Genomic DNA, 26,426 nt, shown 5'->3' on the forward strand with positions numbered 1-26,426 from the left:
CTAGAAGCAAAGTTCAATCCGGCATAAATTTTGTGTATGATCATCCATAAATTCAAACCATGAGTAGGGCAATTGCGAATCATCAATTACATTCTTTCCCAAGATTGGGCAACATGCTCATGATCAAGTTGTTTAAAATTCATAATATCGTTCCTAAGAGTGATAATTTTAGCGGGAGGAAAATATTTAGAGATAAAAGCATCTTTGCACTTGTTCCAAGAATCAATACTATTCTTAGGCAAAGACGAAAACCAAACTTTAGCACGATCTCTAAGTGAAAACGGAAATAACTTCAATTTAACAATATAATTATCCGTATCTTTCTTCTTTTGCATATCACACAAATCAACAAAGTTGTTTAGATGGGTAGCGGCATCTTCACTAGGACGGCCGGCGAATTGATCTTTCATAACAAGATTCAACAAAGCAGTATTGATTTCACAAGACTCAACATCATTAAGAGGAGCAATCGGAGTACTAAGGAAATCATTATTATTGGTACTGGAGAAGTCATACAATTTGGTATTATCTTGCGCCATGGCAACAAGTAATCCAACACACAAGCAAACAGAAAAAGGCAAGCAAAAAAGAGAGGAGAAGATTGGGAAAGAGAGGGCAAATAAAATGGCAAGCGTGAAGTGGGGGAGAGGAAAACGAGAGGCAAATGGCAAATAATGTAAATGCGAGGGAGATGAGTTTGTGATGGGTACTTGGTATGTCTTGACTTGAGCGAAGACCTCCCCGGCAACGACGCCATAAATCCTTCTTGCTACGTCTTGAGCTTGCGTTGGTTTTCCTTGAAGAGGAAAGGGTGATGCAGCAATAGTAGCGTAAGTATTTCCCTCAGTTTTTGAGAACCAAGGTATCAATCCAGTAGGAGGCTCCTCAAAAGTCCCACGCACCTACACAAACAAACAAAGAACTCGCAACCAATGCAATAAAGGGGTTGTCAATCCCTTCACGGCCACTTGCGAAAGTGAGATGTGATAGAGATAGTATGATAAGACAAATATATTTTTGGTATTTTATAGTATAGATTGGAAAAGTAAAGATGAAAATAAAAGTATATTGAAAGCTTATATGATAAAAGATAGACCCGGGGGCCATAGGTTTCACTAGTGGCTTCTCTCAAGATAGCATAAGTATTACGGTGGGTGAACAAATTACTGTCGAGCAATTGATAGAAAAGCGAATAATTATGAGATTATCTAGGCATGATCATGTATATAGGCATCATGTCCGCGACAAGTAGAACGACTCCTGCCTGCATCTACTACTATTACTCCACACATCGACCGCTATCCAGCATGCATCTAGAGTATTAAGTTCATAAGAACAGAGTAACGCATTAAGAAACATGACATGATGTAGAGGGATAAACTCATGCAACATGATATAAACACCATCTTTTTATCCTCGATGGCAACAATACAATACGTGCCTTGCAACCCTTATTGTCCCTGGGTAAGGACACCGCAAGATTAAACCCAAAGCTAAGCACTTCTCCCATTGCAAGAAAGATCAATTTAGTAGGCCAAACCAAACTGATAATTCGAAGAGACTTGCAAAGATAACTCAATCATACATAAAAGAATTCGGAGGAGATTCAAATATTTATCATAGATAAAGTTGATCAACCCACAATTCATCGGATCTCGACAAACACACCGCAAAAAGAGTTACATCAAATATATTTCCACAAGAGAGGGGGAGAACATGGTATTGAGATCCAAAAGGAGAGAAGAAGCCATCTAGCTAATAACTATGGACCCGAAGGTCTGTGGTAAACTACTCACAACTCATCGGAGGGGCTATGGTGTTGATGTAGAAGCCCTCCATGATCGATTCCCCCTCCAGCGGAGCGCCGGCGAAGGCTCCAAGATGGGATCTCGCGGATATAGAAGGTTACGACGGTGGAAATTGTTTTTCGTTGGCTCCCTGGATGTTTTCGGGGTACGTGGGTATATATAGGAGGAAGAAGTACGTCGGTGGCCGCCCGAGGGGCCCACGAGATAGGGGCGCGCCTTATAGGGGTGGGCGCACCCTCCACCCTCGTGGCCGCCTCGACTGCTTCTTGGCTTGCACTCTAAGTCCTCTGGATCACGTTTGTTCCAAAAATCACGCTCCCGAAGGTTTCATTCCGTTTGGACTCCGTTTGATATTCCTTCTCTTCGAAATACTGAAATAGGCAAAAAACAGCAATACGGGTTGGGCCTCCGGTTAGTAGGTTAGTCCCAAAAATGATATAAATGTGTAAAATAAAGCCCATAAACATCCAAAACAGGTAATATAATAGCATGGAACAATCAAAAATTATAGATACGTTAGAGACGTATCAGATGGCCATGTCAAAGGTTACCGCTGGGACACTTTGTGGGTCTATCTGAGCTGAATAAATGTCATCTGTAACGAAAGTGTAACCATATGCTGACAAGAAAAGCTTGATATCCCAGACTGGGTACATGTTAGGGCGGCGAGCAAGTATGGGCCCAAAGCCTTGCATGCCACCAAAATGGATCTAGCAGCAGCCCAACTCATTAGAGCAGGCCCATTCCACACTTGCCCTTTGATTATGCACACACATACTTGAGCAGAAACCAATGAGATTGGTGGTGTTATATTCGAATAAGTATGTCTTTAAAGAAGAGCTTGTGAGTAAGATGGGTGGTGTTCTGAGTAGTATGATGAGTGGTGTTGCTGCAAGTGAGTTTGAAACCTTCCCGAAAACAGCCACGTTCCACCCCGAAGGGATAGATGATGCTTACTCCAACGCAGATGGAGGGGCAGTGGGCCTGTGCTGAGCCGAAAGGGACACGCGGGAGCCCACTCCCTCCGGCCAACACTGATGCTTGGAGCAGCATGTCTGCCACAAGGCACAGAAGAAGTGGCATGGCGGTCGCCATCATGATTATTCTTGTGGTTTGTTTCAGGATTTTATTGTAATTGTTTCAGGGTTTGCTTTGGCTGCAGGGTTTCGGAGTTGAAGCTATGCGGGATCTTGTCGGCCTATGAAGGCAAATTCAGGAAGCTAATATCAACCTCTCAGCTGTGCTCATGACACAATTTGTTGGAAATTCGGGAGCTCCAGAGATTACTCCCCTCGGCCGGCCTATCATCTGTAGTTTCAAGTAGTGCCAAGATCAGGGTTCAAGCACATGTTCTAGGAGCCGTGGGCAACTAGCAGGATCAAGATCTTCACATGTCTCCTCAACCAAAACCGACTGTGGTGCAATGATTGCCTACAGCGCATGGGCTGGCTAAAATCTTACTTCTGCCAGCTATGCCTGTGAAATCTGGAGTTCTCATGACATCTTCTTTAGAGCTGCTCAGTTGCCCTTGCGGTTTGGTCCAAGATTACCCAATGGAAATGTTGTGTCTCCTTAAACCCGCATGCAAATTTGCAGCAGAAGCAACACACATCCAAGGTGGTGCAGGACATCATTGACTGAACCTCTCACGAACAGTGGAGGGAAATTAAATCGATTATAGTCCTAGTTTCCCGGGAGATCTAGCAAGAGCCTAACAACTGCACCTTCAGGAGGGGAAATTGCAGCGTTCAACGATATCAATGTGGTAATCGTACGATCTTTAGAGCTTTGGCGTCTTGCTAGAGCAAAGTGTCTACAGAGCCCCTTTAGGGACCCACCATGAGAGATAGCTCTCGCTCCGGACTCTTGAGGCCCTATAGTTTTTTTCCTCCTTCAGCTTTGATCATTGCATCCACCCCAATGATGTTTTCCAGTGCTTTCTGCTCAATTCAATTGAAGCCAGCAATTTGTTGGATTTTTCAAAAAAAATTCTAGTACATCCTCCTTGACAAGGAAAGCTACCTCTAGGACTCTAAAATAGTATTTTTGAAAAATCATTTTTCTTGAAACAAGGGCGAAAGTTTTGGCTCGTCGATTAAGTAAGAAGAATAAAATTGCCTAGTTAATTTACGTAAAACCGGCCAAAAATTGAAACCGACGAACCACAAGCGGACTACTCACACAACGCGATCGCACATGCGGCCCACCAAACGCTCTCAATGCACAACCTAATCTCAGCACTACAAAAGCACAAAAGAACCCCCCCTGAACACCTCGAAACTACATATCAGGCATCACCCAAACCACAATGACAACCCATACCAAAAGGACCATCTGAGAGATTGAAGAGCATCCATCAAGCAACCACATATGCCTTCCCTATGTCACCACTCTTCTTGCATTTGGACATCTTCTCACTTTGACCCTTGTTTGTTGTCCTCGTCAGGAGGCAAGCAATTACCCTGCCTGATCTAGAGCTAGCAGCAAGTCACAAAGATCTTTCACGAACAAATCATCGGGAGAAAGTATGGACGCACATGGCTCGATAAATTTACAAGAAAACTGAAAACAATACTATCAAGAACACCATAAGTACATTTGTCTTCCGGTCTCTGCCAGATAGACCAAGTGTGATTCATCACCTACATGCATGAATAACCTGCTTAGAAGATGAAAACATTTTTGGTCAAAAACTACATCATTCTTGGTAAGCAAAGCCTAACATAAGGTTGTCATCCCTACAAAATATGTGTAGAAAATTGTTTATCAATACCCATAATCAATTGTGAATCAACCTATGGTTGGATGATTAGGAGGACAGTTTTATCCCCAACCCACAGGGTTCAAGTCCTAGACTTGACACTGGTGCTCACATTTTCCAGAATTTATTTCAGGACTTCTGGTGACGTGCGTTCAGTGGGAGGAGGCGTTCCCGTCGACTATGGAGACGTCTGTGACGACTTCATCAATCTCAAGATGATGTGTCGGCTCAGTCTCTTAGAGGTGCTAGGGGTGTGTGTGCACCCGTTCATAAGGTGAGTGTATGTGTGTTATGAGCTTCAATGTATGTACTGTGTTAAAAAACATAACCAATTGTTGAACATATTACACATAGTTGCACACTACCAGGGGTAAAGGTTTGAAGCTACTTGACCAACACAAAATAGGTATTTAATAGACTCATCACACGCCAGGTTATCTCTACCCAAGATCACAACTCTTTTAAAAAACCATAGGAATATCTTCACTCAAAGAAGTAGTTTGAGCTTCCAACTTTCTTTTATTATCGACAGGAACATTGCTCTGGGCAATTGCCTCATTTGAGGACTTGACTGAAAACTTGTCATTTTGATGCAAGTTCCATCGGAATTTGTCCAACTAGTTTGACAACTGAATGTACTTCAAAGTGTCAGCAATTCATCACACGATGCAAGGCAAGGCCCTAATAAGAAAAAGGGTTTCCCCTGCTTTATATTATAAAGCAACGAACCAAGCATCCAACCAATCAATACATAGTGTCAACAAGTCATAAAGTCATGCTGGGGGCACAACGAGACAAGCCCCAAGTAAAGCTAAAAAGGAGAAAGCTAATCCGGATGGGGGGGGGGAGGTGGTGGAGGAGCAAAAGTCGAGGCCGAGGAACGAAGACCGGAGATGAAGTTGTTGATGACGCCTCGGTCCCGCCGCTTGCTAAGCGGTCTCCAAAGCTGTAAGAAGACACACATTTTGTAGATTGCATCAGTCACACGACATGGGATCACACGTTCGATGACAAGTTTATTGTGGCAGTACCATAATGTCCAGGCTAGTGTGCCCAGCGCCACCCACATGGGTGGGCGCCTGGGACCGGGAAAACTAAGGACCTCCGCAAATAGGTCCGGGAGGTTGTCGTGGCACCAGTTGCCATTGACCACCTCCCTGAAACAACTCCACAAGAATTGAGCCGCCGGACACAGAAAAAAGATGTGGTTGCAGTCCTCAGGGACCAAACAGATGGGGCACAAACCATCCCCAGGTCCATTGCATTTTTGGACCTCCATACCCGAAGGTAAGCGACCACGGACCCATTGCCAAAGAAAAATATGGATCTTCAATGGGAGTTTGATTTCCCAAAGAACGATCACCTCAACTGGTCCCGGCGAGGGTACAATCGCCTGGTAAAGGGACCTAGTCGAGAACCGGCCACTAGGTTCAAGATGCCATGAAAACACATTAGGCTCAAGACAAGGGGGTTGAAGAGTGATGCACGAGAGCAATTCGTCCTATTGCTCAAGTTTTGTCGGCCCGAAGGTACGGCGGAAAGCAATGGCGCCCAAGTCGGCCAGGGCAGCGACCACGGATAACTGCGGGTGGGCACAAATCGAGAATAAGGCGTGGAAACGCTCCACGAAAGGCCGAGTCCCCGCCCACCTATCCAACCAGAACAGGGTACCTGTGCTGGACCCCACTTGGATGGAGGTCCCAATACGCAAGACCGGCATCCACCGGACCACCGTTTGCCAGAATTGGGAGCCTCCAGCACGAGTGGCGAAGGCCAAAGGTTGTCCGCACAAGTATTTTGCGTGAATAATCTCCAACCACAACCCTCCCTCGCCGGTCTGGATACGCTAGAGCCATTTGGAGAGGAGGGCTATGTTCATCCGCTTCGATGAGATGACCCCAAGGCCCCCTTGGTCCTTGGGCTTACAGATCTCAGACCACTTCACCATGTGGTACTTTTGTTTATTATTCTCTCCTGCCCAAAAAAATCTGGAGAGGAGCTTGGTGACCTCCTTATGGAGGGATTCGTGAAGACTATAGAATCCCATGAGGTACATCAAAAGGCTAATGAGTGAGGAGTTCATCAGAATCACTCGCGCAGCCTTGGACAGCCATCTCCCCTGCCAAGGCTCCATCCTTGGCTGGAGTTTGGCAACTATTGGACGAAAGTCCTTCTCTTGGAGACGCGTATCACTAATTGGCATGCCTAAATAAGTGGTCGGGAAAGATCCCAGACGACAATTCAGGCGGTTGGCGATTCGCTGGGCTTCAGCCTGGGAATATCCCAATACCATTACCTCGCTTTTGGCAAAGTAAATCGTGAGGCCCGACATCTCTTGAAAGCATAAGAGCAGGAATTTGAGATTCTGAATATCCTCGTCCGAGCCTTCAACCATCATAATGGTGTCGTCGACATACTGGAGGTGAGTCAGACCTCCATTGGCCACAAGATGGGGGCATATCCCCCTAATATGTCCAGCCTGTTTGGCCAAGTCTAGGATCGAGGCCAAGGCATCGACCACAAGGTTGAAGAGAAATGGGGAAATCGGATTGCCTTGCCGCACTCCCTGTCCCGTCAGGAAGTACGGTCCAATCTCCCCATTCACATTCACCACCGTGCGACCACTTGTCACCGGCTGCATCACCTGAGCTACCCAGTGGTGATCAAACCCACGCTTGAGCAACACCTCCCTAAGGAAGGACCAATGGACAGTGTCATATGCTTTACGGAAGTCGATCTTGAAGAACACCGCATGGAGGTGCTTGCTCCTGACTACATGGACGATCTCGTGGAGCACAAGGATCCCATCAAGAATAAACCTGCCCTTTGTAAAGGCCGACTTGTTCGGATGATGAATACAAGGGGCGATCAGAGCCGCCCTAGTGGGGTACCCTTTAGCCAGAATCCGAAAGATAACATTAAGAATCGTGATAGGGCGGAACTGCCGGATATCAGCAGCCCCCGGTACCTTGGGGATCAAGGAGATGATCCCGTAGTTAAGCCGGGATACATCCAATGTCCCCCTCGCGAACTCACGAAAAAGGTCCAAGATAATCTCTTTGACCATCGGCCAGCCTGGAAGAAACGAACCGGAAGGCCATCTAAGCCCAGAGACGAGGCCGGGTTCATGGCCTTGACAAAGGCTCCAACTTCCGCAGCATCAAAGGGGGCAAGAAGGGCAGCATTTTCCTCCGAAGAGATCCGCTGGTCGGCCGACCAAATATGATCCGCAAGGGCAATTCTGCCCCTAACTCGCCCCACAAATAACGACTTATAAAAGTCGTCCACCAGAGCACGGATTGCATGGGGGTCCTGGAAGAGCTGTCCTCCCTCCCAAAGGAGTGGGATGGAGCAGCGTCTCCGACGCCCGTTAGCGATGGCCTAGAAGTAGGTCGTGTTAGCATCACCGAATAGCACCCAATTATAAGTCCCACGCTGGCGCCATAACTCCTCTTCCTTGGAATAGATCTCCATAAGGGAGTCGTCCAAGTTATATCTATGGGCCCACTCCTCTGCCGAGATCCCAGATATATCGGCACGAAGGTCAAGGGCCCGAATCTCCTCCAGGAGGACGGTCTTCTGGACCCGAAGGTCCCTACCAACATTAGCGCCCCAACCTTTCATGAACTGTCTGGCTCGCTTGGACAGATGATGCTAGTCATCCAGGGTCGACATCCTCCTATGTGGCTCGGCCAAGGCTGGGGCCCAGTGTGCCTGGACGGCTGCAATGAAGCCCGGTTGACGGAGCCAGAAACCCTCGAAACAGAATCGGGGCGGGGGGCGGGGTCTCTCGTCCCTAGAGGACAACATAAGAGGGACATGGTCGGACCCAATGCGTGTGCTAGCCTGAAGAGAGGCCAAGGGGAACCAAAGTTCCCAATCGAGGGAGACAAACACCCGATCAAGCACACTAAGGGTAGGGGACACCTGTCTATTAGTCCAGGTAAATCGCGACCCCACCCTGTCCAACTCCAACAGGCCCAAGTCTACCACCCAGTCGTTGAAACGACGAACTTTAGCAAGGTCGACTCTAGCATTACTCTTTTCCACAGCCGAACAAAGGAGGTTGAAATCTCCCCCTACCACAACAGGGAGGGTCATGGAGGAGATCTTGGCGTGGAGCTCGGCCAGGAAGGCGGTTGAGCGGCTATGATCAGCCAGACCGTAGACCACAATGATCTCCCACTTGAAATTCATCTCCCTCTCCCAAACCTCCATGCTAACAAAGTGGGATCCATGATCCATGGATCCAACCTCGAAGGTGGCATCCTTCACACCTAGAAGGATGCCACCGGAGTGACCAGTCACTCCACTAGATGGCATCCAATGCCATGCGAACAGATGTCTACTAAGACGCTCCAGTTCCCCGAGGGAAAATTCCGTTCGCATGGTTTCTTGGATTGCCACTACATCAATTGCTTCATCACGCATGTACTCCATAAGCTACCTGCGTCGGCCATCATGGCCGAAGCCCCGCAGGTTCCAGAACAGAGCGCGCATGATCACTCGCCCACAGGGTCCTCCCTGGACCCAATGGTAGAGGCGGCACTGAGAGCCCGACGCAACTGGGCCGTGCGGGAGCGCGTCCGACCACGAATCCCACTCGGGTCTTCCACTAGCGGTACGCGAGCCCTAGTCGCAACGGGAAGGGACGAGGGAGGAGTCGCCGCAGCTGCTGCCGCCTCGCGCGCCCTAGTGGTCACGAGGTGTCCCTCTAGGATCTCCTTGGCATGGAGGGACGCGAGCTGCTCTAAAGCCGGACCCTTCTCACCATGGAAAACTATGGCCGAATCTGCCACGACCCTAGCCAAATGGCCAAGGGGAACACCAGCAAGAGCAGAAAAAGACTCGACACAGAAATCATCAGAATCATGGCAATGAGCCTGGGAGTCGGACGAACCTGTGTCAAGGTTGCGGATGGCGGTGCGACGTGATGCCTTCTCCACCGCGGTCGGCGAGGCCCCGTCGGCCGCGGGGCCGCCCCGAGCCGAGCACTCTTCCGGGCAGAGGAGATCAGGGTAGAGGCCGAGCGGTGGCGACCCCTTGACTTGGGAGGCCGGGAGGACGCAGGGGAAGAAGTCACCTCAGGGGCCGGTTCCAGAGCGGCCGGTGCCACCAGGACCTCCCGGGAAAGCACCGGAGAGACATGCCGAGGAGAGGATGGAGGGCGAACCTCCATGCTACCTCGGCTGACCCCACTCCCCTCCTCATCAGAGAGCGACAGCGGCGGGAGGAAGGGAGGAGGAAGAGTAGCACCAGGGGGAGGGTGGCCGCCTCGTCGAGCATGGCAGCAATCGCCACGATGTCCTCGGCCTCCTCCTCGGCCTCGGGGTCGAGGCCGTCGAGCCCCAAACCATGGGTGGACGAGGGGTGAGAGGAGCCAACTAGAGGGGCGTCATCCTCAGGATCAGACAAGTCGTCATTGTAGGCCTCATAGCGAGGGGAACTGCTGCGGGAGTCCGGAGGGGCTATGGCCCCATTGCCAGGGCCCGACGCGGGATCATCAGCTCCCCCAGCCTCCGGGTTGAGGGGATCATTGGGAGTCCCACCCTCAACCGTGATGCGAAAGTCATAGCCTGCATCGTTGAAGAACAGTCTTGAGCTTGGAGGGGTCTGGAGACTTGATCTGCACCCGGACGGTCGGGCCCGTGGAGAGAGAGGAGTCGTCGACCGCCACACACTTGCCCAACAGGCGGGACATGCCACGAATGACTCTCTCCACCCTAGCAGTCGGCTTGAGCCCACGGATTTGCACCCACACCATGGAGAGAGAGGCCACCGCCAGAGGATCGACGGTCGGGACCGAGATGCGGACGGAGAGCTGGTTAAGGGCGAGCATGAGACGGGCGCTATGGGTGCCATAGCGAAGACTGACTGGGTCGGGGAAGACGGCGGTGAACTCCCGATCTGAGACTGGGGTCACCCCCAATCCCAATCCGAGTTGAACAGGTGGCGAAGCTTCTCAGAGATGATGGCCGGAGAGGCCGTCCTGCCATCCAAGACCGAGATAAGAGCAGTCATGGGAGGAGCGGCCCGGACGTTAGGAAGGTCCATCTGGAAGAAACCCAAATCATCCAAGGCGTATCCAAACAGCCCAAGGGTCCCAACGGGCTGGTGGTTCGGACAAAGAGCAGCAGGGTGATCTGTTCTCTTGCAGAAATAGCACACGGGAGGGGCGGTGCAGTCACCCTGACAATGATCGGCCACCCCGCAGTTGAAGCAAGTGGGCACCGCTGCAGCCTAGGGAGGAGCCAAAACCACCGAGGGGTTGGAGACCGAGGGTGCCAGGCCACCCGGCTGGGTTTGCGCGCCATGTTTCTTCTTCTTCTTGGCGAACACCCCCCGACCATTGCGGTTATTGTTGTTGTTCGGACCGGTCAGGGGAAATTGGGCTTGGCGACGAGGGGGATCGTAACACCGCGCGGGGGAGACTGGCACATGCTCGGAGCAGGGAGGAGAGTGGGAGCGGCGGGCGGGAGGGGAGCGGCGGTCCCGATCCCGGCCACGGCCCCGCCACTCCTCGGGGGATCGGTCCCGGCCCTGAGAAGGCCGCCAGTCCGCATTGTCGGCAGCGGCCGACCCCTTGCCACGGAGCAAGCCCTTCCTGAGCTCAGCCTCCCTCCGGGAGCCGTCCGTTGAGGCCCGGCGAGGCTCGTCAGGGAGTGGCGCGTCCCGGCCGCCCGCCCAGCGCTTGGGGCGAGGGCCCCGTCCCCGGCGTCCCGGACCATGGGAACCACAACGAGGGAAGGGGAGGGAACGCAGGGGGCAGAAGAGCTGGCTTAGGGAGCGGCACAGAGGAACCGAGGAAGGGGAGGGAGCAGGGCTGCGGCGTCGCGTCGAGATGGGGAGGAGGGGGATGCGACTGGCTAGGCGCAACCAACCCTAAAGACGAGCAGGGCTGGCCGTCTGGGTGGGCCAGGCCCAAGGCCCGAGGGGAGGCGGGGCGAACAGGCAGCCCAGGCGCACGAGGCCCAGATAGCCCAGCTAGATGGAGAGGCCCAGATGGCCCAGCGGCCTCCCCCGTCCTCACCGGCCTCCCCCGTCCTCACCGGCCCACCAGGTCCAGGACAACCCAACCCCTCCACCAGGGAGGGAAGGGAAGGACCTAGGGTTTCCCCCGACCGCCGGAGCACCGCCGCTGCCGTCCCGCCGAACGCCGCCGCCGATGATGGCCGAAAAGGCCGGAACTTCGAGCCCCAGGGCACCACCGCAGCACTTCCCACGCTCGCCAACCGCGGCGCCGCCGCAAGGGAGGGCGACACCGGCGGCGACCGGCGCCAGGAGACCGCCGCGCGGCCAAGGACCGCCCTTCCAGCCACCCCCAAACGCGGGCTCGGGCCCCTCCGCCGCGTCGGAGTGCAACACGGTGCGCGTCCGGCAACAGAGGGGAAGGTGGTGCACGGTGAGGACATGACCGCACCGGCAAGGGAAGGGGGAAGGAGGCAGAGGCAGCGCCCCAGCGACGAGAGGAGCACAGCAGCGGCGATCTCCGCGAGCCGATCCCCAAACCGGCGAGGGGGTCGGCGGCCCGACGATGCGGCAGCTGCGTCCGCCCGGTCCTCCTCTGCCGCCCAGTCGGCCCAGCAAGGACGGCAGGGCGAGGCAGGGGCCTGGACCGGAGCCCCAGCCGGTGGCGATGGGGTAGGAGGCGCCGGAGAGCCCGAGACGGAGGAGCAGGGAGGGCGCGAGGAACCGGCGGGGGGAGGGGGGAGAGTGGCGGCGGAAGAGGAGAGAACGGCGGCAGGCGAGGCCGCCGGCGGCGGCGGCAGAAGAATCGCCATCCCAAGGCCCTAATAGACCAATGCAGAAATAAATATCAGGGTCAGCTTGACCCAAGACTTGTGGCGAATTTATGTCTAACAATGCAAAACAGGCTTGGGCATAGCACCATCCCAAAATCTAACCTGAGAACTGTCACTAACCGAGAAAATGCCAGATTGAAAAAGAATTTCTTGACCTTCATCACGCCGGACAAAAATATGAATCACCTTCACTGGGTTTTCAATGGAGTTAAGAGATTACTTTTTGGAACCCACTCACCGTTACGAATGATTTCCTCCACACCCTATTCTCAAGGAGTAGTTTTTTATATACAAATTTACCTAGGGGTTGTCATTTTTATAAAAAAACACACTTTTGAAGTTAAAAAAGGTCCCGTAAGTGCATATAGATGCCCCCTATGTTTATATATAACAGCAGTAAAATTGAACAATGCGGACTAGAAAAATGAGAAATGCGTGCACCTACAATAGGTGTATTGCTGTTATATATCAACATATTTCCCTTTTTGTAGTGCACAAACAAATATATTTATTGAAGTAAATACTCCCGTCCCATAATATAAGTGTTTTGACACTAGGACAGAGGGTGTAGAAAATAACTTTCTCTTTCCATCTTTGGCTCAATAATTTAAAAAAACTATGATTTCTTTTACCGAAAAAGGCTTTCGCCCCACTTTATATTATAAAGCAAATCGCTCGAGTCAAACATCCAACAAGGTTCATAAACACACACACAAGTCTCATACACAAATAAGGTAGCAAAATGTTTCACAAGTACATATAGATGCCCCCTACATACATGTAAAATTTAACGATATATGGTACTTCCTCCTACCCAAAATAAGTGCCTCAACTTTGTACTAACTTTAGTACAAAGTTACACTAAGGTTGAGACACTTATTTTGGGACGGAGCGAGTATGAAGAAGTTAAATATGTGGAGCTGCAACGAACATACTGTTTGCTATTGTAGATTGACACATTTTTTGTGTGCATATAACTCACAGCTAAACAAATTTGAAAACGAAGTTTGTAAATTTAAGAAAATATTCACAAATTTGAAAAGTTCATGGATTCCAGAAAAGGTTCATGATTTAAAAATAGTTCATGAATTTTAATAAAGAAAATAAAATGAAGTAAAGAGAAAAAATTAGAAGGAAAACAGGACAAACAATAACCGAAAAAAACAACAAATTTAAAAAATTGTTCATCTTTTGAAAGATGTTTGGAAATTGTTCATGTTTTGAAACGTTGTTCAAATTTCAAAAAATGTTAGGTCAAATTCCGTTCATAAGTTCAATAAATATTCGGCATTTCAAAATTGTTCACATTTTTTCAGTTAGAGTTTCGAACTTTCTTTTTGAGAAAATATTTCTTATATTTTAACACTTTTGTGTCTTCTTATATATTTCGCACTAAAGAATGATACAATCGAGTGTTGTGCGAACTGGCTAGCAGCGTACAGTTGTAAGTGTGAGGACTTGAGTTCAATTCTTCTTGAGGACTCTTTTTCCTTAATATTTTTACGTTGCTTATATTGGACGTGGCTTAATGGGCCGGCCCGTGTAACTTGTATACGAAGTCTCACGACGTATTTTTAAAAAGAACCATCTTACCCTTAATTATGAAGGGGTATGGAAAATTATGAAGGGATATGGGATAATCTGAGTCATTGATGTGTTTAAGGGGGTCTACCAAAGCAGAAGTGACAAATTTATATCAAAGTAAACAGGAAACGACTTTCTCTTTCCATCTTTTGTTCGAAATTTGCACAGCAGAGTAGCAACGAGCCTATCGGTACGACCCGTTCTCCTCATCTCTTTTGGCAGTCGCTCGGCCACAGAATGCATATTTTCCTCAGCTCCTACTATGACTCTGTTACTACAGTCCTGAATTCAGAAGAAGACCTTAGCAGTTTGTTCATAGTCTCCAGTTAACCCATAAAATCCTTAGCAGAGCTAGCATTCTACCGAGACCCACCTGCTCCCGAGTGACAATTCGGAATGAGGTGTTTGGATAGGAAAAACAGGGATGGATACCAGAGTGCAAACATAGTTGGTGTTAGCTGTACAACTAGATAGTCACATGGAAGTTGAAGTTTAAGTCGCTTTTCTGCAGATAGAAGGCAACCTTTGTATTAGAAACTGCTTCGTGGTAATGGCCTTGAAAGGGTGTAGAGTACATGGAAGATGGAACATACCTCCAGCTGTGATAAGCTTCTCCACACGTGCCGCTATGTGCTTCTTCAATGTGTTCAGATCACCTTTGATACATTGTACATACTGATGTAACATGTGAATGAGCTTCAGTCTTTCCACTTTTTCGATACACGATTCAGCAAGCTAAGAAAGACTAATGCTCAGTAAGCCGTAGTATTACTATGTAGTTTCATGCATTTCAGTAAGCCATCATCATGCACTGAGTGGTTCTACAATTGTTTTTCTTCAACTTTATGCTTGATGTTATCATTTACCAGAGAGAGTCTCCATGATAATGCTTGACAGAACTGCGTGTCATTGTATCCATTAGATCTACACCAATCCTGCAATAGGACAATTTCTTCTGAATGCTCGAAACCAACAATTGAAAACCTAAAGCACCAACAGACAATAGGACTCAGGGGAAAACTGAAATGGGAAGCAACTACCTAGATTAAAGGTATAACTTGATTAGTATATAACAAAGTTGCGACCTACTCCCTCCATCCCATAATATAACAACGTTTTTCACACTACACTAATATTATGGGAAGGAGGGAGTAGAAAGGTATTTTGAGTTCAAAACATCTACATATTAACATTTAACTGACATGGCGAGGGAAGATGAAGATGTCCCTATATGGGATAACACTGAAGGGAAAGGAAAACCAGGCTTTCTCTTGCTCAATAAATTGTCCTTTTCTCTACCATCAGTTTGGCCTTTATTTCAAACCATGGTCTTCCCATCCAACTCCAGGCGAAGGATATCTCAGCTGCCCTATTAAGTCTTCATACACGGTCTGCCATTGCTATGCTTTCTAGGACATATTCAAAAATGGGAAGTTCTACATTTAGTCTTTAAACTTTAAATCAACATATTTTTCAAACCGAGCTACAAATCTGGCAAGCTAACTTTGTCATTGATAGAGAAAGGTTTATTTGGAGAAGTTCTTCGGTCCCATTCTACTGGTTCATTATTAAAGAAATTGATTGATCCTTGTGTTACAGGAGTTTTTATGAATTATTTTTTGAAATATTTTAAACTGACGTACACATTAAAGATTGAGTTATGTGACTCAGTAAGCGAATGATTGGTAGCATAACTAACATTCTATGATCCATGCTATTCCACCTCAGAAGTGCCTTTCGTTGCGAGTTATAGTAGAACTCGTTCAGGCCAAGGTTCTATATTGGAAAACTACATGGCAACAGGAACTCTGTAGCAAGAAGTTCCTACGGATAAATAGAAGGAAAAGCCACCAATCATTTATGTGTAAAACATGATTATAGTTGGCAAATAAAGTCTCAATACAATCATCTATATGTTATTATATGATGCAAAGAATGATTATAATGTATTCAACTATAAGTAATTGTTGAATAAATATAGCATGGTGAAGTCCGCCGAGGAGAGGGGGGGGGGGCATATGCCCCCCTTCCATGTTGATTTTTGTTTTGCAAATCGATTTTTTGCATTCGGATTATGCACACACATACTTGAGTAGAAACCAATGAGATTCGTGGTGTTATATTCGAATAAGTAGGTCTCCGAAGAATAGCTTGTGAGTAAGATGGGTGGTGTTGTGAGTAGTATGATGAGTGGTGTTGCTGCATGTGAGCTCAAAACCTTCCCGAAAACAACCACGTCCTACCCCGAAGGGTTAGATGATGCTTACTCTGCCGCAGCTCGAGGGGCAGTGGGCCAGTGCTGCAGCAGAAGGGACATGCAGGAGCCCACCCTTGCCGGCCAGCACATATGCCCTGGGCAGTGTGGCTGCAGTAAGGCACATTAGAGGTGGCATGGCACTCCTCATCATGATGGTTCCTGTCAGTGGCGGAGCTTCAAGCAAAAGGTAGGGCGGGCCATGCAGGCTAATCTATAGAGATTACCCCTTGATTGTCGTTCCACATACCAAAACTAAGTGTACAACGAGGAAAATGATGCTACGCTGGGCGGGCCGGAGCACGTGTTTGCCCTCACGTAGCTTTGCCCCTGGTTCCTGTGGTTGGTTTCAGGATTTTGTGGTGGCTGTTTTAGGGTTTGCTTTGGTTGCAGGGTTTCGGAGATGAAGCTATGCGGGATCAATTGTATTTAGTCATGGTTGGTTGTTCATCGCGTATATATACTGCAAGTAGTTACTATGCATACCGTTGATCACAAATGTCGTGGTCCACACGAGATTACGACTGCAAAACTAAGAAATAATAACGTGTCGTAATTACAATGTCTATGTACAATGTCTATTTATATATTCAGAAACGATGTAGCCATGTTGGGTCACATGCTTGGTTCTTTGCACCAGCGATATACATTAATGGACAGATGGGCTATGGTGAAGTAAAATCGTTCAGTATAAATAGGAAAAGATGATTGATTTTATCTTGCACTAACATTACAAAAATGTTTGTAATAACAAAATATTTATATCATTTAAATACGCATCTCGATCGCATACATCCAATAACTTACCAGTAAGTTTATATTAATATCTTCTGGTATGTCTTAATAAAGTGCATCAATTTTTGGAGCTATGATATATCATTAGGCTCATCTATATTTCCGGCCTTACGGACATGGAGTACAAACCTGAACCTCTAATTCCATATTGTTTGGCTGTCTTTTATTACTAATCTTTAATAGCTTGTGGTATGCCTGTGTATATATGTTCGAGACTGAATTACTAATTGAAATGTCTCTGCCTCCGTTCAGGTTGGCCATGATGAATCGTCCGTCTTTTTTAAAAAGACCGTCAGTCTTAGTCTTTGCATGCAAGCATTAATACTACTATTGCGTTGGCTATATGTAAGGGAAAGAGCGCCGCATTCTGGGTATGAGCTATATGCCTTGAGTATATCTTCCTGCTGCATGTAGGATAATGAGAGGACTAATGTGTAGCTAGCCATCAACTCTGGCACAAGTCCTACCATTCCTTGGTCCGAGAGAAGTGGCCACCGGCCTTTTAATTCCTGATTATACATATGATGAAAATCCATCTAATACTTGTACAATGGTATAATGGACCGTGAAGTTCTATGTCAAGTTGCAATTAACGGTCCTTATTTCATGTCGTACAGGGATCAAACACTTTCTATCGTACGCCAAGGAGCGCTCTTTAATTCCGGAGGGAGTGAGTACATGTTAAGTTAGATAATAATGTGAAACATTGACTACTACAAACATGTATTTATTCGGGGTTCAAACATGTTCTGAGCTTACTAATAACTATGTACACACTTGGATGCTCTTTGAAATTCATAGCTCTGAGTGATCATGAACTTTTTTTGCCGAGTGACAGTGGGTGCTAGTTTATATCAGTTATTAAAAAAATATTCTTATGCAAAGTTAGAGGAGTTTCTACAAATGCTAAGCTTTTTTGGTTCGATCCATTTTGATTTTTTTAACATTTATTATGTTTTAGTATGAGCATGATCCTTGAGATTCAAGAAAGGAATTGGATTGTTTTTAGTATATTATCATAATAAGACTTGCATAGTACAACCGTATAGAGACCTTGTCTTGTATTCTCCATTATTTTCCAGTTGCTTTTTTTTACATTTGTATTTGTTAGTTTCTAGATGTAGCATTGCTATTTTCATAGATATTTTTTATACACATTTGTAGTTCACCATGATAGTCGGATTTTTGCCAAAAAAAACATGATAACCGGATTCTCCATAGTGAACATCATGGTGTGCATGAACATGAACAAAATTCAACAACTTAAGCTGCTAATTTTATATATTTTTAATAGTGATGTGCATCAAGCTATTGACTATGCTGATGCAAATTATGTAGTACTCCCTTTGTCTCATAATATAAGAGCGTTTTTGACACTACACTAGTGTCAAAACGCTCTTATATTATGAGACGGAAGGTGTACTATGGAAGGAGACATTTGCACTATACCTTTTTGCCGAGTTGATATTTTGCCTTGATCCTGCTGACAGTCCATGACTGTGAGTAGTGGTGCTCCCCGCACAGCGCACACCACCACCTTGTACTTAGTAGTGCCGGCCGTTTCTCCCGGCACAACTCCACGGGCTCCACGCTAGCGTCGAAGTTCGACTGCAGACACGAGCCATTCATTCCACAAAAAAGACAGAATATTGAGTATAAATAACTCAGTCGGTACAAATTGTAAATTGTCATGTGCGATAGAGCTGCATATACATACCCAGTAGAAGAAGGTGGCAGATACACGGTAGTTGGGAGAGTTGTTGGCGACTCCGTGCGATTTCTCCAACCCGAGCAGTCTCAAGCAAGTGCCAAACATAACATGTCCCACAATTTTTTGCAGCAAGTAGGCCTTAATACAACTACAAATTTCATTTTTGTGTAAATTTAACATGGACGGCTGCACTGAACACTTTCGTCAACGGAAGAGCTGTAGAACATTAATAGAACTGAAATCTATTGTAAATCATGTGGTCGACGTGTTCATTTTTCTAAAATCATACACACTTTGTTTATTCCATTACGTTGTAGTCAACTCGTAAGTAACATCGTGCAAACCGCCCACACATGACCCTCTCAACAACAATATCTTGGAGTTTTCGAAGGTTACGGCGGCATCATCTGTGCGTGCCCATCAAGCGACGGTGTTGGCCGGGGTTGCCTCCGGTGCCGGCGCGGCGTCTGCTGCCGGGGCAGCCTCGGGTGCAGGCGCGGCGTCTGCTGCCGGGGTAGCCTCCGGTGCAAGAGTGGCTTCGGCCTCCCAGAAGGCGGTCTTCTTCCCGGTCTTGGAGACCGTCTGGAAAACATCTTCCGGCTTGACGTTGCCCTTCACGGTCACCTTCTGCTGCTCCATGTCGATGTCGAAGCTCTCGACGCCTGCCCGGAGAAGAAGCAAAGCATTAGTAGTGAGGCCACCACATATAGAATTCTAGTTTAGCTCCAATTGATTTGCTGTGGAGTTTTTTAGTCACTCCCTTTGTGGTTGAAACTGATTTTGATGAGCTAATGAAACTACTAGGTAGGTATAAATGCATTGGTGAAGTAGCTTTGAAAGGAAGCACATAGGCGCAGAGAGGGAATAACCTTCCATTTTGGTGAGCACCCTTTTAACCGCCCCCGAGCAACCTCCGCAGGACATTGCAACCTTGAGGACGACAGTCTGCCCATGGTAAGATGAAAAGATTTTTGTTTCCGTTAGATTCTAACCGATCAAACATTATCTTAGCTTATTTCGGTCAACCGATCTTTCTTTTCGACGAATGATCAACTAATTAATCTAACAAGGGGTGTATTATAATATAATATACAGGCGAGACGACAAATTAGAAGTCTCTCCTAGGCTAGCTACTTCCTATTGATTTTCTTGATCTGTTCACCCAACAATAACTGAGAAGAGACACAGGGAAGGAGATGGTATTGGTACCTCAGAGGCCATGGTTGGCAGCTGCAGCAGGAGTCAAGAGGAGAAGATCGGGAGACGGGGATCGATGTCGTCGGAGGGAGAATTTGATGATGCCTGCACCTGTTCTGGTTTCAATGATTGCGGTTGAGGGGCGACTTAAATAGACGCCTGCCAGGAGGAAGAAGAAGATGCGTAGCAGGGAAGGGAGGCACAAGGAAGGGGCGGTGAGCGGTGGGTGGACGTGCACCAAACACGCATAAAGCTAGCAAGCATCCTCCTGGACCGATGGATCGGTAGGGATGGGCATTGTTCATGCCGGCCAGCCAGCCGGCCTGCGTTGGCTTGGGAGGGGTAGTACAAGTGCCGGAAGTAGTACACCCTTCCCTTGTGCAGTACACATGCTGTACATCTGCTTTTTCTTTTTGAGGGGTCGTTGTACATAGATTCTGTTTTCCAAGGCCAGCAGTGAAGAGTGAGTTTCAAGTCTCCACCGCGCCACCATACTCTAGGCCCACGACTGTGTTCAAGTTCCACCGCGCCACTAGCTCACAGCCCACCATACTCTAGGCCCACGACTGTGAGAAGGAAGCGCGCTTTGTCTGAGAGCAGCTTTTTTTTGCAAAATCACTAATTGACGAGTACTCATTACAAAGATCACTTCCAATTTCCCTGGCTGCTAGAAGTGGCGCGCTGCATGTGCGCACTTATCGCAGCCTGAGAGTTTTGTTTTTGGTAGATCCGTTTATTCAAAATGTTTTGTTTTCTAAACCGTGTGTCCAAATCTCGAATCATTTTCACCGTTGGATTCCTCGCTTCAAGATCTTTAAAACTAGATCCTATGTTGATAGGTTTTGAGAACTTTTTTTTCATGAAAAAACCGGACGAAAAATCTAAACCGGGAGCACGGGTATTTTCCCTTTTCGAAAGAGGAACACACATGCCTCTCGCGAAATCACAACCGTGCCTCTCGCGGAAACAAAACCATACCTCTCACGGAAGGAAAAAAACAGAAAATATGTTTTTTCCGTTTCCGAGAGGCATGGTCGTGCCTCTCACAAAAGTACAACCGTGCCTCGCGTGGAAGCAAAACCATGCCTCTCGTGGAAGAAAAAAAATAGAAAACGCATTTTTTCATTTCTGAGAGGCACGGCCGTGACTCTCGCGAAAGCACAACCGTGTCTCTCGAGGAAGCAAAACCATGCCTCTCACGAAAAGAAAAAAAACAGAAAACACGTTTCTTTTTTGTTTCCGAGAGGCATGGCCGTGCCTCTCGCAAAAGCACAATCATGCCTCTCGCTGAAACAAAACTGCGCCTCTCACGGAAGAAAAAAAAAACAGAAAACACATTTTTTTCGTTTCGGAGAGACACGGCCATGACTCTGGCGAAAGCAAAACCGTGCCTCTTGCGAAAGCACAACCGTGACTCTCGTGAAAGAGGAAAAAAGAAAATGTGCCTTTTTGCGCAAAAAGAATTCAATTTTTTTATCTAAAAGCTAAGGAAGACCCGTGGAAAATCGAAATGTCAAAAAAAAATAAAAAAAAGTTTAAAAAGCTGAAAACGCGTGCGAAAAAAAAATCTGAAAGAAGCACCTAGAGCGCGACACGTGACGGGCGGCTGAGAGCGCGCCAAGTGGCATAGATCGTTGTGAGGCTTCCGGAGGAGCGCTCGTTAATTAGTTGCTCCCTTTTTTGCGGGTGTTGGAGAGCAACTGATAAAGGGATATCCCTTGTGGAAGCGCCGCAAGGGTCATTTTGTATGGGCTGAGAGTATAACTAGCTGAGAGCACATCAAGTGGTTCATTCAGCCGTCGCCACGTGTTGCGTGCTGGGCGTTTCCTCTGAATTTTGTTTATTTTTTTTACATGTTTTTGAGTTTTAGATGTTTTTTTCAATTTTTGATACTTACGTCTGGTTTTCCTAGGTTTTGGAGTAAAAAATTATAAATTTGCTTTTCACGGAGGCACAGATTTGCTTCTGTGAGAAGCATAGCTGTGCTTCTCAGAAAGCGAAAAAAACACAAAATTAATATTTTGCATGATGTTTCGCTTCCACAGGAAGAACAAATTTGTTTTTATGAATACACAGATTTGCTTCCGCGAGAAGCACACAGATCTGCATCTCGAAAAGATTAAAAATCCCTTTCGCGTAATTATTTTTTGGCTTTCTCAAAACACAGATTTGCTTCCGTGAGGAAAGGAGAAAATTATGATTTTTTTGCGCGAACTTTTTTCTGCACAACTGTGATTCTTCAGAAAAGAAAAAATTACGATTTTTTCCCTTGCTTTTTTGTGCTTCCACTAGAAGCACATACTTGCATCTCGTGGAGGCGTTGATCTTTGCTTCTCGAAAAGGAAAAGAAGATGAAACTTGCATTAACATGGGATCTAGTTTTCATAAATCTTGACATGAGAAATCTAAGGGTGAAAATGATTCAAGATTTGGACACATGGTGCGAGCGATAAAATGTTTTGAAAAAACAAATTTATGAAAAAAAGGAAAACCCTCAGATTGTGACAAGTGGCGAACATGTAGTACGCCACTTGTCAACGCTGAGAAGGTGGGAGTGATCTTTTTAAGAAGTACCCCTAAACTAGGGATTTCGGCGTTGGCTTTGTCTCGCCCTCAGATAGAGACAGAAACCCAATTCTTATTTGGTGCTCGCTACGCTGGTTACTACGCTTCTGGTAAAAGACGCAGAGACTCACCCTTTGTTCGATACGGTTACAAAGAGTCGTTCCACCATTTTAGGCACGAGTGGGACGCTTGGGGGTTTGGGAAGTTTCCAGAAGCTTCTTGGGCTGGTTTTGTAAGCTTTTGGAAGGTTCGGGCTGGTTCTTTCTTTGTTTGGCTTTTCTGTATGTTTTTTTCTTTTTTCCTTTTCTTGAATGCGTGAAGTTTTTTCAAACTTATTTTTACCAAGGGCCAGGAGCGATGAGCGATTTTAAGTTCCACCCGTGCCTCCAGCCCACCACCATCAGAGGGGCAATGCTCTCTCAGTCTCGCCCGCCCGAGATGGGCGCCCCTATGTCTCACTTCACACGAGACAGACGGAACCCGCGCCGAAAGAAGGGAGTCGCAAGATGGGCCGGCCCAGGCGCGCGGGAGCCACAGTCTCTTTTTTCATTTTTTTGTTTTGTTTAGTCTTTCTAAAATTCTAAATATATTACACAAAACACTTTACATAAAACACATTAGAAAATGTTAACCAAGCGTTTGAAAATGTTAAATGTGTATAGAAAAAATGTTTCTCATGTATACGAAAAATATATAAATAAAATATATAATGTGTGTGAAAAAACTTGATCACACACTTAAAATGTTAATTAGGCATTTGAAAAATTGTTGAGCAAGTGTTTGAAATTTTTTATATGTGTATATAAAAAATGTTGATCATGTATTAAAAAATATTTAATATGTACTTCAAAAATGTTAATCAAGCATTTGAAAAATGTTAATCAAGCATTTAAAAAATGTTAAAGTTCCATAGTATAAATGTTGACCATGTATTAAAATATATTTAATATTGTATTTTATTCAAAATATGTTAATCTTGTGGTTGAATAAGTTAATAAAGCATTTGAAAAATGTTAAATGTATATAGAAAAAATGTTGACAATGCATTAAAAAAAATGTTAATCAAGCACTTAGAAAATGATAAATGCGTATAAAAAATATTTACCATGTATTAAAAAAATGTTAATCTTGTATTTTCAGTTTTTGTCAATAAAGCATTAAAAATGTTAAATGTATGTAGAAACAATGTTGACAATGTATATAGAAAAATGTTGACCATGCATTCGAAAAATGTTATCTTGAATGGAAAAATGTTCATCAAGCACTTAAAAAATATTAAATGTGTATAGAATTTTTTACAATGTATTAAAAAAATGTAATCTTCTATTTGAAAAATGGTAAATGTATGTACAAAAAATGTAGGTCATTTATTAAAAAACAAATCTTGCATTTGAAAACATTTAATCAAGCATTTGAAAAATATTAAATTAGTATACGAAAATGTTGAGCATGTATTAAAACAGTGTTAATCTTTTATTTGAAAAATGTCATCTAGGATTTGAAAATGTTTAGGATGTGAATCGAAAAAATGTTGACCATGCATCCAAAAATGATATAATTGTATATGAGAAATTCTAAACCTGTAATAGAAAGTGTGAAAAATGTATAATGAAAACCAAAAGAAAGATTAGAGTTGCGTTGTAGAAAGAAAATGATGAGAAGAAACAAAGAAACATAAACAAAAATGATAAAAAAAACCTAAACATACCAAAGAAAGAAAAAAAGTGAAGAAAAGAAAACAAAATCAAAATAGTGAAACAGAAAAAGAATACATGAAAACCGGAGAAAACCACGGCTTTTAAAGAAAAAGAACCAAAAGCAAGAAAATAATGGAAACGAAAAACCAGAAGAAAAAATGGAAAAAGAAAGTAACAATAGGGAAGGAAACAAAAAAAAGGTGAACAAACCAAAAAAAAGAGAAGAAACTCATGAAGAAACAAAAATAAACGATAGGTCCAAGAGAAGGCGCCGCAGAGCCCTACAGTGACTCTATTTTTCGTGTAACTCCGGGTTTTACCCGGGAGGCACTATCTTTTGATTATCCTTGATCAGAATGTGATAATCAACAAAATATAACTTCAATGACATTTCTAGTTTTTTTCCTTACAATACGTTGTACATTTTCAATAGTACTACAATTTTGCGTTTTGAAGCGTTTAAAGTCCGTGACGCGCCATGAGGGCGGGGGCTCGCCCCGGCACCACTCCATGCTCGCGGCATAGGTCCAAGAGGAGGCGCCGGCAGAGCCACTATGAAAAATACATTTTGCATCTTTACAAGATCATTAACAGTAATTGAAGCAAAAAATAATAATGTTTTTTCGTACTACCAACATGTTTAATACTTTCATGCATGTAGTCATAATGACACTCTACATGTTGAAATGTAACGCCCCGGATTCGATGCGCCAGGTTTCTGCCAGTTATTCACCGTAGTTGCCATGTCATTTGCTTGCGTGTTGCATATTGCTATGTCATCATCTGCATTTCATCCGCATGTTTTTCGAAACTTGCATCCGTTCGGGTTCTCCCGGTTCTCTCCGTTGTCCGTTTGGAGTCCAGACCTCTCGCGCGCGCCCGTCGTCCCCTCTCAGACCTTGTTTTGTGAGCGGGTTAAAAATGTTCTCGGAATGGGTTGAAGCTTGGCATGCGGTCTTATTATAGTGTAGACACCTCGCGAGCGCGCCCCTCCTCGTCGCCCCGCCACCGCCGGCTGGCTCCGTCGCCTCCAAGCCTCAGGCCAGCTCCGCCGCCCCTCCTTTACATCTCCCTGCATCTCCCTAACCTCTCTCCTCTCCCCTGCAGTGCTCCTCGCCGCCGCCGCCATGGAGGTCGTCGCCGGAGCTCGCCGCCGTGCTCTGTCGACCCCGCCGCCGCCGGGAACGGGATCCCCGGGGCCGGATCCGGCCAGATCCGGCCACCCCCGGCCTCCTTCGCCCTTCCCCGCGCCTCGCCGGACTACCCTGACCCACCAGAGCCTCTGCCGCCCGCGTTGACTTCGCCCCCCCTCTCGAGGTCGATTTCTGCTAAGTCCCCAAAAAACTCATAAAATGTTGCATCCTTTGACCTGCTGTAACTTCATGACAGTAGCTCCGTTTTGCGTGCATAATATATCAAAATGTTCATTGAGAGATGCTATACATTTCATTCCATTGCACCCTGTTCATTTGAGCTCATCTTGATGCCTGAATCATTGTTGCAAGAGTGCTATATGATGTTATTCTGCTGAAACTGTTATAACTTGATGATTTGTCATTTTTGTTGCATTTGATGTGTGCATCTTATGAGCATGAGCTCTATATATGTTTTGAACTATGACATGCCATCTTTACAGAGGTGCAATCCATGTATTTTTGTGAGTTGTGTAGTGAGTGCATCAAGCTTGTTAAGTAGGGTACTTGCTGTTGCTGTTTTGCTAGGTTGATTCTGTTATATTTTGTTGCCATGTAAACCTGCTGCTACAAGTCATTTATGCATAATATGGAGATTTTCACTAAGGATGTTTTGTTATACATGTCATTCACTATCCATGCATGCTCCTGGTTGCATTTATAGCCTTCTGTAGCTTGTTATAATCGAGCTCCAAAGGTGCTAAATAATGTTGCTGTCAGCCTGTTAACATTAAGTTCAGATTTGCCATGTGTTTTTCTAGTGATCCATGCACCCTATGAACTTGATCTTGCCATGCTTAGCTTCATAAACATGTATTCTTACTGTTGGTTGCCTTGTCATGCCATTTATTGCCCTGTGGTGAGTGGTACAAGCTCACCAACATGCCTACTTATTGTTGTTCCTGCCATATTTGAATCTGTCATATCTTTTGCTATGTTTACATGGGTGCCATCATATCTTCTGATCCTTTTTGGCTCATGGTCAGTAAGGGACTTTTATTCTATGCAATTAGTAGATTCATGCCATGCCTTTGTTTGCCATGATAAGTTCCTGTAACA

The 26,426-nt window shown here is 45.9% G+C and overlaps 1 protein-coding gene and 1 long non-coding RNA gene across 2 annotated transcripts; both read right to left on the reverse strand.

Annotated features, from left to right (window-relative positions):
• Positions 1 to 14,078: 14,078 nt before the first annotated feature.
• On the reverse strand, positions 14,079 to 17,582 carry LOC119338115. Its single transcript, XR_005163804.1, has 2 exons — positions 14,549 to 17,582; positions 14,079 to 14,460 (listed from the first exon to the last, which is right to left on the reverse strand). It is a non-coding gene; the product is annotated as an uncharacterized LOC119338115 (long non-coding RNA).
• Positions 17,583 to 18,854: 1,272 nt separating this feature from the next.
• Positions 18,855 to 20,154, reverse strand: LOC119338114 (copper transport protein ATX1-like). The gene is made up of 3 exons (XM_037610413.1): positions 19,925 to 20,154; positions 19,585 to 19,660; positions 18,855 to 19,377 (listed from the first exon to the last, which is right to left on the reverse strand). Exons 1-3 carry the CDS (start codon positions 19,934 to 19,936, stop codon positions 19,136 to 19,138), a joined length of 330 nt encoding a protein of 109 aa, XP_037466310.1. The 5' UTR covers positions 19,937 to 20,154; the 3' UTR covers positions 18,855 to 19,135.
• Positions 20,155 to 26,426: the final 6,272 nt, after the last annotated feature.

This window comes from Triticum dicoccoides, chromosome 7B (genome assembly GCF_002162155.2).
Source record: "Triticum dicoccoides isolate Atlit2015 ecotype Zavitan chromosome 7B, WEW_v2.0, whole genome shotgun sequence".
In the NCBI taxonomy this organism is placed as follows: Eukaryota; Viridiplantae; Streptophyta; class Magnoliopsida; order Poales; family Poaceae; genus Triticum; species Triticum dicoccoides.

Bases quoted from the DNA above. Each gene is read 5' to 3' on its own strand.
- LOC119338114 (XM_037610413.1), bottom strand. The intron at 19,378-19,584 runs GTTATTCCCTCT...TTCTCCGGGCAG, and splicing joins GGTGCTCACCAAAATGGAAG to GCGTCGAGAGCTTCGACATC.